The 19,397-nt window shown below is 41.3% G+C and overlaps 1 protein-coding gene across 2 annotated transcripts in view; it reads left to right on the forward strand.

The window, feature by feature from the left end:
* Positions 1-965: 965 nt before the first annotated feature.
* The window catches only part of abca3b (ATP-binding cassette, sub-family A (ABC1), member 3b), a 33,462-nt gene continuing 15,030 nt past the window's right edge, over positions 966-19,397 (forward strand). Inside the window, exons 1-10 of one of the 2 annotated variants that reach the window (XM_042228615.1) lie at positions 966-1,260; positions 2,209-2,307; positions 4,243-4,486; positions 12,410-12,537; positions 14,489-14,654; positions 15,415-15,674; positions 15,763-15,879; positions 16,794-16,914; positions 18,599-18,772; positions 18,892-19,073. In XM_042228615.1, coding sequence (XP_042084549.1) covers positions 2,254-2,307; positions 4,243-4,486; positions 12,410-12,537; positions 14,489-14,654; positions 15,415-15,674; positions 15,763-15,879; positions 16,794-16,914; positions 18,599-18,772; positions 18,892-19,073 — 1,446 coding nt within the window. In that variant the 5' untranslated portion in view covers positions 966-1,260; positions 2,209-2,253. Of the gene's footprint in view, positions 1,261-1,284; positions 1,611-2,208; positions 2,308-4,242; positions 4,487-12,409; positions 12,538-14,488; positions 14,655-15,414; positions 15,675-15,762; positions 15,880-16,793; positions 16,915-18,598; positions 18,773-18,891; positions 19,074-19,397 lie in introns of those variants that run through there. The other variant, XM_042228616.1, reaches the window with a different exon arrangement.

Below are 19,397 nucleotides of genomic sequence, written 5' to 3' on the forward strand. Positions count from 1 at the left end.
GCTCTGTGTGGACTAGAGAAAATCCAAAATAAATTCCAACTTCTGCATATCATTACAGTTCCATATAATCATTCCACCCTGGAAAAGAAACAGGTCACAGAACTGAAAACCCCCAATTTTCAGTGACATTCACGTCCATGATGTGTGTATGAAACTGCTGACCAGAACCATATATGTCCTTCCCAACAGTATGTTGGATTATTTTTAATGCTAAATATACAGACACAAAAGCAAACAAAAGATGCCCCCTGGACGGACACACACACACACACACACACACACACACTCACACTTAATAAAGATAAAAGGGAAGCAAATAGCTCCACTTGTTTGATAGAGTACATGGTCAAAACAAGCAAATTTCTGTTAGATCAAAATCTTCAAAAAGTTCAAAAAAGGTCCCAAGACATTTCCACATATCTTTGTCTTCTCCAGAGCTTAACATTCAGTCAGTGAGCTGTAACCTCAAAATAATTTCATCAGCATGAATTAAAAAAAAGGAGAAGAAGCAGACATTATATAAACAACCCAAAAGAGAAGTTACTCCATCTGGGTAGTAAGTTTTTGTTGTTGTTGTTTTTTGTCATCTTAACCTAAACTGACTTTTATATTTATTTATGCAGTTTTTGCAAGTTTCCCAACTCTGTGAAAAGAAAAGAAAAAATAGTGGAGCAGTACTCCTCAAGCCTGACATATAAATATAAATGCGGTGCCTTTGCGCTCAAAGACGGAAGATTATCTCATCAGGGATTACTTAAAAAAAAAAGTTTAGTGGTCTTGATAGAAAGCTGAATAAATAACAAGGAAATATTAACAATAAGGACAGTATACAGCCTCATACCAACTACAACTATATTTAAAACTATTATTTAATCTATATTTGGTGTTATATGTGCAGCGGTGACTTTCGATCCCAGTTATTGGGATCATGTGACACCCCTATGTGGTCACGTGATATCTTTTGTTGACGTTTCTCGCTGTATTTTACATGCAATATATCCATGGGCTTATCCAGAAGCTGGTGCAATGTCATCGCCTCGCTAGCAAGCAGCAAACTCCGGAGGGTATAAACCTGCACTGGGCTGCCGGCGAATAGCTTCACTAATGCTACCGAGTATCGACAGCACTGGCGAAGCAAAGAGAGCCGAAGAGATGCTTTTGTTATCGGTTTAAGACGATACGGAGGGACTGTTTTCACCTCGACAGGAAGAGGGACACCGCAGTTCGTGGAGTTGTTGTGCAGAAACCTTTCTTTTTGAGGTAATTGAGCGTATTTACAGTACTATTTACACTATTAAATAGTGTGAAATGTAACTGTGTCGATGAGTCAGTGCCTCAAATGTAGGAAATTGCTGTCTTTTTCCCCCTCGGCTGCATTATTTGCATTCATCAGAGCCCTTTAAGGATTGACAAGAAGATTGACCAATCGGGAGAGCCAGAAGGCCCGGGATGGGCCAATCAGAGACGATGTCGAGGAGGTCCACGTCTTTAACTCCCTGTGCGTGGTTATTGTTTGCCAGAAAATACTAATAAGGAAATAGGTCAATGCGATAATTGAGCCCTGACTTATTATAGTCAATGAGACAAGTTCCCAGTTCCTTCACAGAAGGGTCAGTTTTATTCTGTTTTATTCGTGCTGTGCTGTGAAATAAGATTCTAATGGGACAAAAGTGTACTGTGAGACTGCGAGGACATCCTGGTTTAGGAGTTCATGTCTATCGATCGCGCTTTCTGGACTGTGTGTGTTTGTAAATGTGGTATTGCAGATGTGCGCATTCTCGTGTGTTTTGGAGCTGTCACAAATAGCTCTCTGTCTGTGATCTTATTACTCCTATAATAACCTATTGGGGAATTTCCATTGACTATTTATGTAAATGTAAATGACCTGGGTATTTTTTCTTATCACCTCTTTGCCCATGTGCCTCTGGTGTCTGAACAAATTTCTAGGCTCTTATCATCTATTTTGTATTTATTATAGCTGTTCATATTTATTACCCATCACAGTTTGTGGAATTTCCTTTTAACTTCTCTTGTTTTGGTTTTCCTCATGGTTCTCAGAAATTATTAAAGATCATGCTTTTGATGATTGCTCAATTTCACTTCTCTTTTCGAATCTGCTGTTAAATAGAAACTCAGAAAGAAGTCATTACAGTTCAGTAGAAGGTAAATCTGGAATGAAAACCTGACTCGCTCTCTTTCTGTCTCCAGCTCCGACAGAAGGCAGCTTGAACTGTGTCCTATGTACCCTTCAAAATGGCCATTTTCCAACAATTTGGACTACTGCTGTGGAAAAATTATCTTCAGCAGGTGAGTTAAAAGAAGGTGTACCACTTCTAACCTGCCTCTATGTCCTTTTTAGGTGCTGATATTCTTCGCAGCACCATTGTGTATTGTCAGAAGTAGCAGTGTTTACAGAGGGGCCGCCTGGATTTACAGCACTGAATTGATAGCAATATGAAAGCTCATAAATACAGTAAACTGACTAACAGTTAGTTTCATGAACTTAAGATGTTACCCAGTGGGTTGAAACCTGTTAAACTCAGAAATAGACAATATGTTTGTACAGTTTCTAGACTGGTCAGCTTATTGGTGGCTATCACATGCGTTTCCTAGCCTTATATGGCTGTCTTCGGGAGAAGTCATGGTGTATATCTTTAGTTATTTCAGTTTTTTTTTCTTTAATGTCGCAACATAGATCATGAGACAAAAATCATTACAGCTGGATTTTTCTATTGTGTTTATGGGAACAGCATGTGATTACATTCAAGGCCTGTCAGTTTACAGAAGACTGGAAATCATTTTTGCAATACAGAGTGCTTGATTTATACTGGCACAGGCTATTGGTACAGTTCTGTTTGTGCATTGTGCTCTGTAGCTCTTGTACACTTTTGAACATTAATACCAGTTGATGATTTCACAATCCTGCACATTTTGAGAAATGGCTTTTGCTTTCTGCTGCATAGCTTGTGTGCTCTGAGGGCTGTTTCTCCATCACCTATTTGTCTTTCACCTGTTGCTCCAGCTGTTGCCTTGATTCCGTTTGCAGAACACAGGCGCACCATATAATTTAATCTGTCTTACAAAATCTCATATATGATCATATTTGACTTTTACAATGAAATTCACAGACACAGTAGCTTAGGCCTGTTAAAGCCCACAGCAAAGCCCATACATTTCTGGTTCATCCTGTTTTTTATTTTGTGGTCATCACCCCCATGTTGATTTTGACATTATTTTCTAGTTAAGTCTTTTAAAACTTGTAAGCAAGCGAGTTGTGTAAGCAAGACAGATTTCCCACAACTATATGCAGTCATGAAACTAAGTACACACCATGATTCAGTAGTTTTTAGAACCTCTTTTAGCAGCAGTAACCCAAAGTAATCATTTTCTGTATGACTTTATCAGTCTCTCACATCATTGTGGAGAAATTCTGGTGTATTCATTACAATGTTGCTTCAGTTCATTGAGGTTTGTGGGTGTTTGTTTATGCACAGCTCTCTCAAAGAGCCTGCTACAACATTTCAGTCAGGCTGAGGTCCGGACTTTGATTGGGCCATTGCAACATATGACTTTTTTCTTTGTCAGCCGGCAGCAACCTGCCAACCAGTTTTGGCAGGTTGCTGCTCCACACCAGCAAACTGCCAAAACTGCTGTTGTTACAAAGGTGATCATACTTGCTGATGATCAGTTAATCCAGTACATTTTATTAGCAGCATCTGGCTGCTTCCTACCCATGGGAGCAGTAAGGGGACACTACGGTTCACACTGACTTTTTTGCATGACTATATTTTACTCTGTGCTTGCATTCATTCTCCTAAGTAGCAATTTGGATTTATTGCTGAAAGGGGAGGGTGTAATATTGAGATTGAGATTAATGTCCTGAAACTGTCCAATGCACTTTGTACTTCAATCACTTAGCAAGTGGAGTCTATCACGTAAATTACGTTTTATTTTAAGTGTCTGTGAAATTGTCTCATTTCACTCCATAACAGGGTAATAGGAATAAACCGATGCCCCAAACCCCATCCTGACTCAAATGATTAGTAGCTTGCATTATCATAGAGAGGTTTTTGCAGAGCGGTTGTACATGTTAATGTCACAGTATTTTTCCATTTTGGATGACCTAAGGGAGAGTTTATTTATTTCCCAAGATGTGTTGCCTTTATTAAAAATGATCAGTACTTTGTGTTTCTGTATGCACTTGATACCAGTGTTAATACTCTCCCTCACTCTGCTCCCCAGAAACGACAAATCCTTGTAACTCTGGTGGAGATCCTTCTTCCCCTGCTCTTCTCCTGCATCCTCATTGTATTGCGCCAGAAGGTGTCTTTCAAGGATTACCCAAATGCTACAATCTATGAGAGCTACTCAGTAGAAACACTACCAAAAGATTGGAAAAACTTACAGCTGACATATGTGCCCGGCAACTCCAGCGTGGTGCGTCAGGTGGCAGAGGATGTGCAAAGAAGCTTGTTCCTATCCTCAGGTGGGGAACGAATGTCGTATAACATGTAAAGATTTGTTTAAGAAGGAATTTTAATCCAAATGTAGATCTGTGAAAAGTAGGTCAGAAAATATATTCCATCTGCAGTTGATCAGTCAACAGCCAAGATTTGATTGGCACCAAAGATGATCAAAGGCATTTTTTGTAAAAATACATCTAGATTTGAATCAGAAGGTATTCACGTGTCCGTCCTTGTGTTTAGCTCTTTCTGAATGTGATCATCCATCAGCCTGTTTGTCTCATTAAGGTATAGTTTGACATTTTGGGAAACCTTCCTGAAGATTAGATCAATACCAACTCCACTGTCTGTCTGGTAAACACAAGGTTACAGATTGCAGCATGTTAGTTTGGCTTTGCGTAGAACTAAAAACAGGAAAAGAGCATCAAATCTACCCTCACCTCACAACTAAAGCCGACTTATAAACATTAAAATGCGTCTTTCCCATAATTCCAGTCTTTATAGTGAGCCGAACTAACAGGTTTCTGCCTTTAGTATTTATTTTAGTACAGTTTCTTGTCAGATGAAGTAAAAAAACAAATGTTTGCAGGAACATTTATTGCCAGTAAAACAAACCCGTTGAGGACAAACCTGGGAATACTTGTTCTTCCAGAAACAATCCTCAGAAGGGCCACACCCTGCTCGCGACCAAACGGTGTCAGCTTAGAGTTTAGACAAGGAAATGAAAAGGACACACACTGTAGCTCACATGGCTGCTCCCCCGGGGACACGTCTTTTTAAAAACTCAGGCGCTAACACACATCTGCCCTGTGTGACCAGTTATTCAGATAAACATGCAGACAGCCTGACAGACAGGTGTACAAACAGGCTTTTTGCATATTTGTTTTCATTTTGACTGACAATTGGCACGACGGGCAAATGGCTGCCGTGTGAGGTGAGCGGAGAGATACACAGGTAGCCAGAGATCTGTGGAACTGCTTCCCTGAACACAGCTATTTGAGATCTAAGCTCAGCTGTTAATAAATAATTTAACTAGTCTTAGCACTCAGAGGGGAAGGTGAAGAGGGGGTGATTAAGGCTGAATCACTGATATTTTGTTTTTCCTGCTGTAATTCTACAATGTTGTGCCTAAAATGAGGGATTCTTTTAAACAGATAACACATTAATTAATAATTAGAGATAAATAATGGAATTATTTGTGACTCCGGTCATGAAATTGTTTATTTTCCAAAATATTGTGAAATGGTGTGTTACAAAACTATTTTTCCTTCCTGTCATCATTTAAGAATAATGCTTCCCTTTTTAAAATTTGCAGATAATCTACTTCTTTTAAAGCTTTAAACACATAAGTGAACAGTTTTACTCAAGACAACAATTAATAAAACCTAATCTTACTTTATCAGTTAAATCACTGTTTTTTGAAAATATGCAATTCCAACATCTTTATGTCCTCAGTGATCTGTTTTCAGGGTTATTGAGGTTGTCTCTCGTACACACTGTTTTACCTTCAGTCTCATGTTCTCACGCTCCAAGCAGACCCTCCTATAAAAAGAAGAAAGAAAATGGTTCTTTCTGCCAAGTTAAGTCTGAACATCTGGCCTTTTCACATTTCAGCATCACCATGGACACATAAACATCATATTATGCACCTGAGGAACTGAAAACGCGGTGGCTTACTGTCATTAGGGAAATACCCGTGTGTTCATTCGTGTTAATATCCTATTGTTACAATCTGTTTGCTAGAAGCTACAGAAAGTCTTTCTAATGCTGGTAAAGTGAACTGCTCTTAGGAGTAGCAGTGGGCGATATAGCCTCAAAATTATATCTGGATATTCCAAGAAAATGTGCAATATTATTGCAAATTCGATGATTTAGACAAATTTTATTGATGCAGGCAGCAGCTTTGTAAGTAATTAAAGGGAATTTTCCATCTTTCTTTTGCAGTGAGCATTGATGACAGACTGCCAAATTTGTAGTGTGAATCTATTGAAACAAGGTGCCAGCAGCAGCAGCCACAGGATTGTGGTGCATTAGTAGTCACACAGCATTATATCCAGTGACAAATGCAAGCACAGAGTAGCCTACGAAGAGTTCTCCTGTAATTCTGGAGGAGATGCACAATATTGTCACATAATAAAACTGCAAAATATTCTCTTCCCGTGATGTTTTATCTTTGTAAACAGCTGCTTAAAGCCCTGGTTTTCAACCATGTAACCGCATCACTAATTTAAATCCACCATTTGCTCTTCCTGACATATGGACTGAAACTTGTGATGGTTGGTTGAGTCATTGGTTACTTTTGGGTTGTACACCACCAGCTGCTAGCATCATACTCGATGGTGTGTTTTTCGCCAAGTGGTGAAACACATTTGTTGTTTCCACCTTTAACTGGAACAGTTTCCTTGCATATTTTACTGGATAAATACTGTTTTCTGTTGGAGGTTGTTGAAGTAGCTTCCTTTTTAGGAAGAGGTACATGGATCGATCCGAATACTTGCAGTACTGGCCTTGTATTTACTTGTTATTGAATTGATACCAAAAACTGCATGATCGCACAGCACTAGGTACTAAGTCTTCAACATAGCACATGGCTCTTGTTATCTTGTCTTGTTATTGTGAACTAGGGAACATAAACATAGCTATTGCAACCTCAATATGACACATTTAAATCACGTAAGAAATATTGCTGGTATTATCGCAGATAATATAATATGGTGCAGTCCTATTTAGAGAAGACCTATGCTGGATATTTGTTGACTATATTTCCTGGTTTTTATTGTACAAACTGACCAATCACAGCAAGACTTTTTGGGGACTAGATAGTAGCATTTCAGAGGGTGTAAAGCGGTGCAGAGAATAAGATATAGATATGTCTGTCTGTCTGTCTGTCTGTCTGTCTGTCTGTCTATCTATCCATCTATCCATCTATCCATCCATCTATCCATCCATCTATCCATCCGATGGATTTTTAAAAAATTTTTTTTAGGAAGGGTATATATAATGAAAGGTGTTAGATTGGCCAATTGGTCATGATCGACTCTGGGCTGGACCAATTACAGCCGAGGAGGCCGGATGCACCCTCTCCCTTTAGCAATCACGTGATTTTCGCATTGCATGCCGGGAACTCGTGGCAAAACAATCAAAGTACCGCATCAAATGCAAGCATTTGCAGCACCGCAAAACGTTCATTCTCCGGTTCCAATGCCTTCTTGTTTTTTCTTTGACGAACAAAAAGGAATGTACAAAAACAAAAGGAGAATAATGCCGGTCCGTACAAAGACAGACTCGACGAAAGGACAAAGAAAAGATACGAGGAAAAAAATCAAAGGAGTGAAAGGGTTAGACCCTTACCAGCACACAGAGTGGACAAAAGACGTTAGCGTGCTGCCCAACTTTCACCACGCTCATATTTATAATTATACGGTTCTCTGAGTGAGTGCATGCACTCATGAAGTTTAGTAACTTCAGGTCACTGCAACAAGCCCAGGTACAGTTTACCAACGGATGGGTGCAGGACCTTGAAACGCACCGTGTAGAACGAAAGACGATCGTACAGTACGAACAGAGGTAAGTTTACCAGTCTCACAAATCGTCTTCATAAATACACATTCGTTAACCGTTTATTAATATAACCTTTGAGCTCAACTTAGTAGTGGAAATAATTTCTGGTAGCATTACAGAAATGTAGCAGTGACAATAATATTGTATGCTGTAATCGTACTGGACAATTAGTGATACAAAACAACTGTTTATGTTTTTGTCAATGTACCATGGTAATAACAGAAGCGAAACGCGTCAGGACAAATCACTATTTATGCACAATAAACACAATAAACAAAGGGGCATAGCGCAACAATTTCTGTTCAGCGCCAGACTTGCTTGTAACCTATATCACCAATTATGTTAAGAAAAATGACGCATTAACTACTACAAAACTCTGACCTTTGTGGGAATGCTTGGAGCAGACTAACCTGTGAGCTGGAGTGTTCTGAGATGTTATATTTGGTATATCCAGACCATCCGTCGGCTCTTACTTCGGAAACATGGCTTAAAAAAATTTCTCTTCAACGACGTAATCCGATAAAAAAAAAAACGATCTCTTTACCCGTCGGCTTCCCGTGGCTGTCATGCGACCGGCTATTGCAGTTAATAATACAACAGCTTCTTGCCATTTTTTGGGTTTCTTTTTATCGCTGTGTAACTGAGTTCAATTGAAAGCCTGCGTGCGCTAGTACCTCTTGCCACAAGTTCCCAGAATCCTTTGCGGTTTTACCCCTGAATGACGTCACATTTTCAATCTTTATCCTGGTGGGCCGGTCTCTAGTCAAAATGCCCGGGCCGATTTTTTGTCCCAGTCCAGCCTTGTTTACACGGGTGCACATAAGTGGTCCGCATGTGCGCATTCGCTGTCAAAATAAAAGACGCGCACCAGATAAGAAGTTGCAACGCGCTTTGCGTCCATATAAAAAGCACTGTTTTTGTCCGCTAGAGTGGGATTTTCACGGCACATTCCGCACCACATCTCTGTGCGTTCATCATTTGTTTGAAGCCAGCTCACCTCCTGCAACCACTTTTCCGAGAATACGTGCTTCTTTTGTGGTTTCTTTTGGTGGAGGAACACCAAAGTAATTGCTTAAAGGAGCTTGCTTCTTCGACATCTTTAAGAGTTCTAAACAAATGTCTGTCCTCCTCCAGAAAATCTTATGTACGCAAACACGCGTTGCAACTTCTATCTTGTGCGCGTTTTTTTTTTTTTTTTATTTTGACAGCGAATGCGCACCTGCGGACCGCTTCTTCTGGGCTATATTCTCAGCAGCATATTGTAGCGGGTCAGAGCTGTTCGGGGTTCTGTTTGTACAGTTATGTTTTGTTTATGTTGCCATAGTGACGGGTGACGCCCTCTCGCGACGGTGTGTCCTTCCGGGGTCAGAGGGCGCCCTGTGTGTTGTTGTTGTTGCTGTGCGGTTGCAGTTAGCTAGCAGCAGTGTTCTTCTGCAGTTGTCAATAAACGGCTGTGCTCCCTGGCTAGCTCACGGGAAGCAAGACCAAACAACACCTCAGTCTCCTTGTCTGAGCTCGCCACATTGGTGTCAGAAGTGGGATGATGGTGGCACCCCATGTTCTGACCCGAGTGACTTTTCCCCCGCCGGTCGTGACCGGCCGGTGCGCCAAAAGAAGGCACCTGGACATTTGCAGGACTTTGTGTGGGGTAATGGGGTCGTCGGGGACGACTGACCCCTTAGGTGGGGGCTATGTAGCGGGTCAGGGCTGTTCGGGGTTCTGTTTGTACAGTTATGTTTTGTTTATGTTGCCATAGTGACGGGTGACGCCCTCTCGCTGCGACGGTGTGTCCTTCCGGGGTCAGAGGGCGCCCTGTGTGTTGTTGTTGTTGTTGGCTGTGCGGTTGCCGCGCTGAGCAGTTAGCTAGCGGCAGTGTTCTTCTGCAGATGTCAATAAACGGCTGTGCTCCCTGGCTAGCTCACGGGAAGCAAGACCAAACGACACCTCCGTCTCCTCCTTGTCTGAGCTCGCCACATTGGTGTCAGAAGTGGGATGATGGTGGCACCCCATGTTCTGACCCGAGTGACTTTTCCCCCGCCGGTCGTGACCGGCCGGTGCGCCAAAAGAAGGCACCTGGACATTTGCAGGACTTTGTGTGGGGACTGACTGGTGGGGGCTATGTAGCAGGGTCAGGGCTGTTCGGGGTTCTGTTTGTACAGTTCTGTTTTGTTTATGTTGCCATAGTGACGGGTGACGCCCTCTCGCTGCGACGGTGTGTCCTTCCGGGGTCAGAGGGCGCCCTGTGTGTTGTTGTTGGTGTGCTGTGCGGTTGCCAGCGCTGAGCAGTTAGCTAGCGGCAGTGTTCTTCTGCAGATGTCAATAAACGGCTGTGCTCCCTGGCTAGCTCACGGGAAGCAAGACCAAACGACACCTCCGTCTCCTCCTTGTCTGAGTCGCCACAATATTAAACATATCAGGTCCCCATAAGGAGAATCATGTGCTAACGGCTGTCTAAATGACTCGGGTAAAGTTTGTAGCATGCATGCTTGTTGTTTTTGTCTGCTTCCACTTGTCTTTGCACTAGGATGATGTCGGTGTAAACGTGCAGTCATATTCGTTGTGTCTGTGAAGGTTCTCAGTCATCCAGGTCATCGTAGTCAAAGGAGCTTGCAAAGAAAAGCGTCTGGACTTCTTTAAGTTGCTTGAAGACATTTCACCTCTCGATCGAGAGGTGCAAACTTAAGGAAGTCCAGACGCTTTTCTTTGCAAGCTCCTTTGAGTCATATTCGTTGTGTTCCCACTAGTGCTTTCAGGTTAATCTCGTTGAAATGACCTTAACGCCACAACACGGCAAATCTCCGTTAACGAGCTACCGCCACCCCTGCATGGGGCTAGACGGCCAACACGTTAACGAGCTAACTGCGCTAACACACTAGTTCCCACCCATGTAATTGAGCATTGCGTGGCACATCCAACATACTGTTTTACTTTAGTCCATGACGCGCTTACCTTCAGGGTCATACGTCACATGAAAACCAAAATAATTCCAAACGCCAGATCTGAATGAGGGTGGGGGAGGTTCAATTTGCCATGTTGCAAGGAGAGCTTAACTTCTGTCTCGCTAGCTTGCCCTGCGCTCTTCCTTCTGATGATGCTGTCTGTGTTGAGCGCTCAGTGGATCTGCGCTTGACAGTGCAGCCTAGGCGGAGTAGTCGAACGCAGATTCACTGAGCGCTCAACACAGACAGCATCGATCAGAAGGAAAGTTGATAAAATAAATTACAAATTTTGTATTGTTCGATACATATGCATACCGAAGTTCAACTTGAACTCTAGAATAAACCTGAGGATTTGAAGGGCTAGTTAACCCAAATTCCTAAACCTTACAATTTTGTCAAAGACCATTAAGTGGTAAACTATCAGCACAGCTGCACTGTCATGGCTCGCACTCTCACTTCAAGTTGTAATTGACAAACCTGCTGTTCTAGTACTTTGCACTAACCAGCTAACTGTTCCAAACTCTAACCATTACCTTTAGCTACTTGTTTTTACTGTTTAGTGTAATTTAGCCAACAAGTATGGCTATTACATGGCTAATTATTGATTCATTTTAAAAAATACTACACCTAAACTAACGCTTACTCTTTAAACTGTCTCTACTTGCTTCGACTAATCCGATTTTTCACTATAACAACTGAGCTAACCCAAAATCTTCCCATGTATCTATTTCTAATGCTGCTAGATGGGAATTACTGAGTTATACTAGTGGTAACCATTTGAGGAGCGTGAAGGATGTCAGGTGAATATGTGAACTGTGTCTTTTGGCTGATTGCCCTTCCTCTTTATCTCTGTGCAAGTGTTTATTTTATGATCATGAACCAGATTTAACCCCGAGACCTGTGTGTAATCCTGACGCTCTTTGCCAGGCGCAGAATACCTTCATGCTTGCTTGATAAGTGCAATAAAGAGTTCAGCAATAAAACCGATTTAACCCCTTAGCAGTCCTATTAGTCCCCTAAACCATCCAATGTCCCGTGGGCGGTACGTCCGACTGCTAACAGTTTAATCAACAGTGAAACTACATAAGAAAAGGTGGTTTAGTCTTATTTATGGTGCTGTGACATCTTTTTTTGTGTTTTGAACCCCACATGTTGCTCCAATTTTTTTAAAGTGATCTGTCATCTGTGTCCCCCCCCCCAAAAAAGAAGCATATTCCAGTGCACACTTGTCTTCTGGGGGACTGATCGGTTCTATTAATAATATTTGTGACAGAATTTGGTATGCTGTCCGCATCGTGAGCAATTTCATGCCTGTCGGCAAGAAAGGCAAGCCGCAAGGTCAAGGAGCGAGACAGGCGTGAAAACACCTGTGTGCATGAGATGAATACCAAAACACAATTCATCTAATGTTCTTCGTCTGTGTGTGTGTATTTGTCCCTGTTCCAGTGCGTGGTTTTGAGACAGAGGAGCAGTTTGAGAACTTTGTGAGGAATGACCCTCAATCAAGAAATGTGCTGGCTGCTGTAGTTTTTGAGCATCACTTCACGCATGATGATGAGCCCCTGCCCCAACAGGTAAAATGCAGCGTACACACTGACAGACAATTCCAGAAGATTACTTTGTTTTTACAGCGTTTTACCCGCAGTACCTGTTAAGGCACATTTATCTTCTTCCTGAAATTCATTCATTTGCCTTACCTGTTGAGAGGTGGTAGTTGAAAAGTCTGACCAAACAACCTTTAGTTTTTATAGTGAAACCTGATGGTGGAAAGATGCTTTTAGAGGTTCACGCAGTCTAGCACTGTAGGAAAAGCTTCAGCTGACTCTGATGTAAAAGCCTGACAGGCTTAAAAGGCTTGAAAGCTTCACATCGCTCACTGTAAAGCCTTCAAGAGACGTACTCCTACATTTTAGGGTGAATCATTTAAGAACAAAATGTCTCTTCAGTCGTACTGGATTACGCTTCCTCTGTGCCTGTCTCCCTGTGTGTCAGCCACATCACTTCAGTACAGCTTGCCAGATTAAACCTTAAAAAAATACAGGTGACAAAAGGAAGCGTGAGACATGCACATCTCTTTAATGCTCACCTTTTACTGGCGGTTTTCTCTTTCTTTGTATAATGGGATTCACAATCAAAGCAGTGAACTGTTAGGCTAAAGGAAGGTACTCGTAGATGTCAGCTATTCTTTCATTTCTTTGCAAGAAACTACAGCTACATCCACATGTTCACGGGTATTTTGGTAAGCATCATCTGTGAGTAATAATGACATAAACGACGTTTCAGATCACTGAAAATGGAGCTTTTGAAAAAGTTAAGCCAGGGTAAACATTTTCAAAAGCTGTGTTTCTGTATTTACGTGCAGAGAAGAAAAACTGAGACTTTGACTTGCAACATTAAAAGTGTATGTTTTTATGTCTTTTTCTCATGTCAGACTGTGCCATGTCATTGTTTCTGTGCTTCTGATTGGCCAACATTTCCTCATGGTTACGGTTATATTGCCACTTTTGAGAATCGTGTGAGAGTTCTTTCTTTTTTTTGCGTTTTCATGTCAATGGAGGAACTTAGAAAAATTTCTGTTTCAAAAAATACCTTATCATGGTGATGTAGCCTAACACATTGACAGATGGGTGGATGGTAACTTGGGGACAGGCGAACAGACACACTGCACTGTAAACACACATCTGTCATAGCTTCGCCTTAGTTTTTATTTTTCTTTAATGTACAAAAGCTCTATATGCGCTTTATTTTGAAAACAAAGCACTCCTAAATTAGGATAGTTTTGACCCCTCAGTGTATATCAATAAAAACATGGTTTGAAAGCCTGGGTTTTTCCAAGGCTAGCCCCAGTAAGCTGTATAGGCAGAGATCATCCTCACTAAATTCAGATGCACACCCAGTCATTTTATTTTGGAAGCATGCCTGAAATGTGAGAGTGTAGGAGCCAAAGATGATTATGTTTAACATAGATCAGTTTCTAATATTACTTAGTTTGAGTCTGCCCCATCTAGTGGTTGAAATTGGTGTCGAGAGGACATAAAGGCAGGTGATGCTACCTGGAGTGGGGTGGCTGAAACAGGAATACACAATCTTCGACCTCACAGATCTCCTCCTCAGATATTGGCCTCTACTTGCGCTGCTTTTGATTTCAGACAATCCTTAGTTAATCTTTGTAATCCCTGTTCAAGTTTAGTTTGAAATCATGGATACTGTATGTGTTTATTACTTCAAATTAATAGCGCTTTATCTCAGTAACAGCGCTGCTCTGTGGACTTTGGATTATTTTGAATGTGAAAAGTCAGGCGTTTGCTAAGCCACTACAAGTCGTTTTCAGAAGGACATTAAATAACCAGTACAGACAGAAATCTCTCAATGGCTATATATTACTTGAAAATGGAAAAATGGTTAAGGACAAAACCACTGGAGGTGCTACAGTTGTTAAATTCACTGCACGACTTGAGTGTATTGCTTAGCGTATCACTCTACTCTTCATTAACGTCTGTTCTCTTTTTGCGCTCTGACATGCAGGTGAGCTACCACTTGCGCTTTACTTTTTCGCCACGCAACGCCCCGATCTCGGAAAAGTCTGAGCTGAACCCCAACAATGACTTAGACTGGCACACACACAGTCTATTTCCCCTTTTTCAACTGCCAGGACCAAGAGAGAAGCACTTCAAGGAAGGGGGAACACCTGGTGAGAATTCCTATTGTTTTAAAATGCAATGTTATTTTTAAATGACACCTAAAATAGTAGGTATTTATTTTTCTACTTAGAGATTATGCCTGATAAAAAGCTCTTAATTCTTCGACTTTGAGTGGAGAGACAGCCCTGCCTGATCAGGCTACATTTCCATGGCAACCATACCCCTGCACATGCTCAGCATAATCGGCGTTATCTAGTTTTTGGCAGGGTACAGTGTGCCCACCAATCACTTATGGGGCATTTTCAAGGTGTTAAGAACCCTTCAGGAGGCATGAGTTGCTGTTAATCTCATTTTCACATTTGCCCGTCAGCTGGTTTAAATGATACAGTAACAATGGAGGATGCATTTTCCAGTGTGTCCCAGCAGCCTTTTATTTCTCCTTAAAATGTTTTTGTCCTTAAAAATTGTTTGCAGCTAAAATAGAAAGAGGAGGTATACTCCAAAGCCCTTCTGACAGCATAATAAAAGTGACATGTTTTTATCATTTAGAGTCACATGAATATGGATTTCCAGCCTCCACGTGCATAATAACTTGTGATTGCAGCTTCAAGTTTGTTACTCAAGGCTGCTTGTCCATTCTCACGTCAGCTTCTAGAAGGAGGTTGGAAAGCTTTGACCTTGTGGAGCAGGTCACATTTTAAGTGGGCTTAAAATGCCCACTGAGTCATTTCATAGACGCTGATTACTGATGGTGTAATGGTGGTGTTAATATATTCTATTAAGTGCTGCTGCTTATTTTCTTATTTTAAGGTTATTACAGAGAAGGCTTTCTGGCAGTGCAGCATGCAGTGGACCGAGCCATTATGCACTCTTACAACAGAACCGCTGCCTCGCACCTGCTGCGTCCTATCAGAGTGGTCATGTCACGGTTCCCCTACCCTGCTTTTAAATATGACGTCTTCATCCTGGCTATTCAGAACCAGCTGCCCTTACTACTGGTGCTAAGCTTCACCTACACCTCCCTCAACATAGTACGAGCTGTGGTGCAGGAAAAAGAAAGGAAGCTCAAGGTATGTTTTACGAACCTCTGTATGAGCTGGAGGAGTAATAAAATTGCCAGACTCTTTTAACCTGTGCTTTTTTTTTTGTGCATTCTAGGAGTACATGAGGATGATGGGTCTCAGCAACTGGCTACATTGGAGCGCTTGGTTCCTCATGTTTTTACTCTTCCTCTCCATTTCGGTGTTTTTTGTTACTCTGCTCCTCTGTATCCAGGTGAGCCAGTGTTAAAAAACTGTCTTTGCTTACTGCACATTCCCACCTGTGATGCCTTTAGCATAGCAAAAGAAACCATGGTACACATACCAGACTAAAGGTAAGAAGGTTGTCAAAAAATGACATGAAATTCAGAATTTTTCAGTGTAACGTATATAAACGCCGAAAGTGTCAGCTTCAGGTGATGATGAGCTTGTCCTGATGTTTCTAAACAAAACAAAATAAATAAATGGAAGAAATGGAGATTCTGAGTTCATCCAGTTCTCAAGAGATGCCAGGAATTTCATGGTTTGATCCAGGAGTTGTATCACAGCCACTTTCATGCATATTTCAGCATGTCAGTGGGGCAGTTTGAGGTCTTGTTGGCAGAGTTGTAACCACATCTGAGAAATTAGTAAAATAATGTCTGACCTGGAGGAGCATCTGGGTGTCTGAGGTAAAAAAGCATTATTTTACTATTTGTATATTGAGTGCTGCTTTGCATTTTGAGCTATGAGCATGGCAAAGAGAAATGGCAAACAATTCACAAAAATGAAAAGGCAGCCCACATTTTCATGCACTGAGCTGATTCTTTAGAGGGGATCAAACTCATTTTAGTTAACAGGCTCATACATCCCAATTAAATCTCAAGTGGGCTTTTCCACTAAAGCCAATACAGAATAACCTATAAAAACATTTATAAGTTGAAAGGCTGCAAAAGGCTGTAAAAGTGACACAGCTGATCTATGCTTACACAGGACACATTGCTTCCTGGTAGAAAATGCAGTAAAAAGCCCATAAATGATGCCCTCCAGCCCAAAAAGCTGTGAAGCAGCTATTAGGCTGGATGGGACCCTTTGGCTGGCCTGTGTTTGACACCCTCGGTTTAAAGATTATAAATGTTGTGATTACTCAGACCCAATCTCGTATTTTAGGTGAGCCCCAACGGAGCGGTGCTGACCAGCAGTGACCCCACGCTGGTCTTCGTCTTCCTGCTCGTCTTCACCGTGGCCACTATCAATTTCAGCTTTATGATCAGTGCCTTCTTCTCACGAGGTGTGTGTTTCTGTCACTCCACTCATTTCTAAATGATAATATAATAATAATAATAATGTCTCTTTTTGACTGCTGCTGTCTTGCTTTGTAATGTATGTGCGAGAAAGAACTTTTCACTTCATTTCCTGAAATGCACGGTGTGTCTCTGAGACCAAAGTTTCTGCTTTGTTCCTTTAACTTTGTCTGCAGAATGCACACAGCAGTAAAAAAGAAAGCTATGTTTTATTTGTTGATTTGCACAGAATAATTGGATTTCTTTAGCGGTTGAGTATAGCACTTAATATTTAATGATTTTTAGTTTGTTTTTGCCGTTTCTTGGTGATCAGAAGTGTTGTGTTCCCTTTTAAAAAAGAGCAAGTCACTTTCAGTTCTTTCCATCTTCAGTCGAGTGAAATTCAAGCTCGCCTGCTTGGCCTGGACAACCTCCCCAATAAAGGAAACTATTTAAATCTCTCCTTTCCCATGATCCCTTTCCTTTGCTCTCTTCCTCATTCAAAGCTCCTCATTCAGACTAGCAGCCTCCTCTTTCAGCTTTCTACAGTGAAGTAGCTTGAGCTCCAAATGCTTCTCTGCTTCAGTGTCTTGCAGTATTTTGAAAGAGCACTTATTTGCTTGTTTTTACTTTGATTTTTTTAAAATTTCCACTTGCTCTCATAAGAAACATGAACTCGATGACGGTAATGCCTAGGCTTTTAATTGAAGGAAACACCTTAAAAACCTCCATTTAGTTGTTTACACTGATGTTTTGACTTCTCTCACATTCAGATGTACTGCGTCTCTGCTCTGAGTAATGAATATGATGTGCTTAGTCACCTGCCCTGACAGTTTTCATTTGGTGCTTGAACATGAAAAGGTGCCCTGCCTTTTCTCTCTGAACAATGCTCTAATTGTAACATTTGACAACCTTATTAAAATCATTAAAACTAATCTCACTGAACTAAAAAAAACCCAAAATAAAAATAACTCTGTCATGTTGTTTTCCTTCTGACCCTAGACAATGAAATCATTATATATTGAACCCCAGCTGGGTTCAAGGGTTTTGGTTCTAAGTGTTGACTTGGAGGCGGTAGAGGAAGAAGGGGGAGACGAGGCTTTTGCAGAAAATTGGCAAGAAAAAAAAAGGATCCTTGAGTGACCTACACGGCAATTTAAAAAAAACAACAACAACAAAGATGGGCTGTTTTTCTCCCCTCGCTGTCTTTGTACGCGCAGCCGTGTGCACATACCCAGTGATGTGGTTTTTAAGAATAGATGATGGTACTTTGTAAATGCATGTTCCAAGCAGGCTCAAAATGTCACATTGTCTGTAACAAGTGGTTTTTGATGAGGTCTGTCAGGCTGTCTACAAATGGAAGCGCATTACTCTGCTTTCTTCCCCATTTTGCTCATCTCTCTTTTGTCCTATTTAATGCTTTCTTGTAGCTGCACTCAGGCTCGTCTGCCTATCAGAGAAATGGGTTTCTCAGCAAATGTAGTTCTTCTCTCAGTTATTTTCTCCGTCAGCTCTTGTCTACGTGTGTCTGTTTGAGTTTATCAGGTAGCATTTTGCAGTGTACCTCTTGGGTAACTCATGAGTGGACTGCATAGCTGACTGTTTTTATATATTTATAAAAAAAAAATGTATATATATATATTTTGTAAGATGACTGTTGAGTCTGTTTCTTTCTCTTCTGTGTGTTCTTAGCCAATGTGGCGGCAGCAGCGGGGGGCTTCATCTATTTTCTCAGCTATTTGCCTTATTTGTTCCTGTGGCCGCGCTACGACTTACTGAGCCATTCCCAGAAAGTGTCAGCTTGCCTTATCTCCAATGTGGCCATGGCCATGGGCGCACAGCTTATAGGAATGTTTGAAGGCAAAGGTGAGACTTTGATGCGGCAATGTGGCATTCCCAAAATTTGCGATTATTTGTGCACAGCTTTGAAAACATGGAATTTTAATATTAATATAGGTTAATTTTGTCCGTGCCTTGCTCCTCAGGTACAGGAATCCAGTGGTCAAACCTGTTTGACGCTGTTACGGTGGACGATGATTTCTCCATGGCCCAGGTTCTGTGCTTGCTGCTTTTCGATGCTGTGCTGTACGGGATGGTGGCCTGGTACATGGAGGCGGTGTTTCCTGGAGAGTATGGCGTGCCTTTACCATCGTACTTCTTTTTACTGGTATGTTTTAAAAAGGCGTTACTGATGATGTGACAGTAAACGATGAATAGATGAGGGGATATAAGCATGAATGGCTATTTGCGAGTCAAAATTATGAAACTTTTCTGTCTCTCCTATATTGGCAGCATTAATACCAAGTAGTATTTCAAACTTGAAAGAAACACTGCAACAAATGTAGTCCAATGCAAACACGATGCCGATCAATTTGTTTTTGCAAGTTCAGCGTAATTTGTCTCATTTATTACATTTCACGCTGTGCTCATTAACACATTCACCTTAGTACTTCCCTGGCTATGAGCTCTGCCAAGTTAAACAGGTATTTTC

This window comes from Haplochromis burtoni, unplaced genomic scaffold, assembly GCF_018398535.1.
Source record: "Haplochromis burtoni strain Fernald_Lab_line unplaced genomic scaffold, NCSU_Asbu1 Contig_336, whole genome shotgun sequence".
Classification (NCBI taxonomy): domain Eukaryota; kingdom Metazoa; phylum Chordata; class Actinopteri; order Cichliformes; family Cichlidae; genus Haplochromis; species Haplochromis burtoni.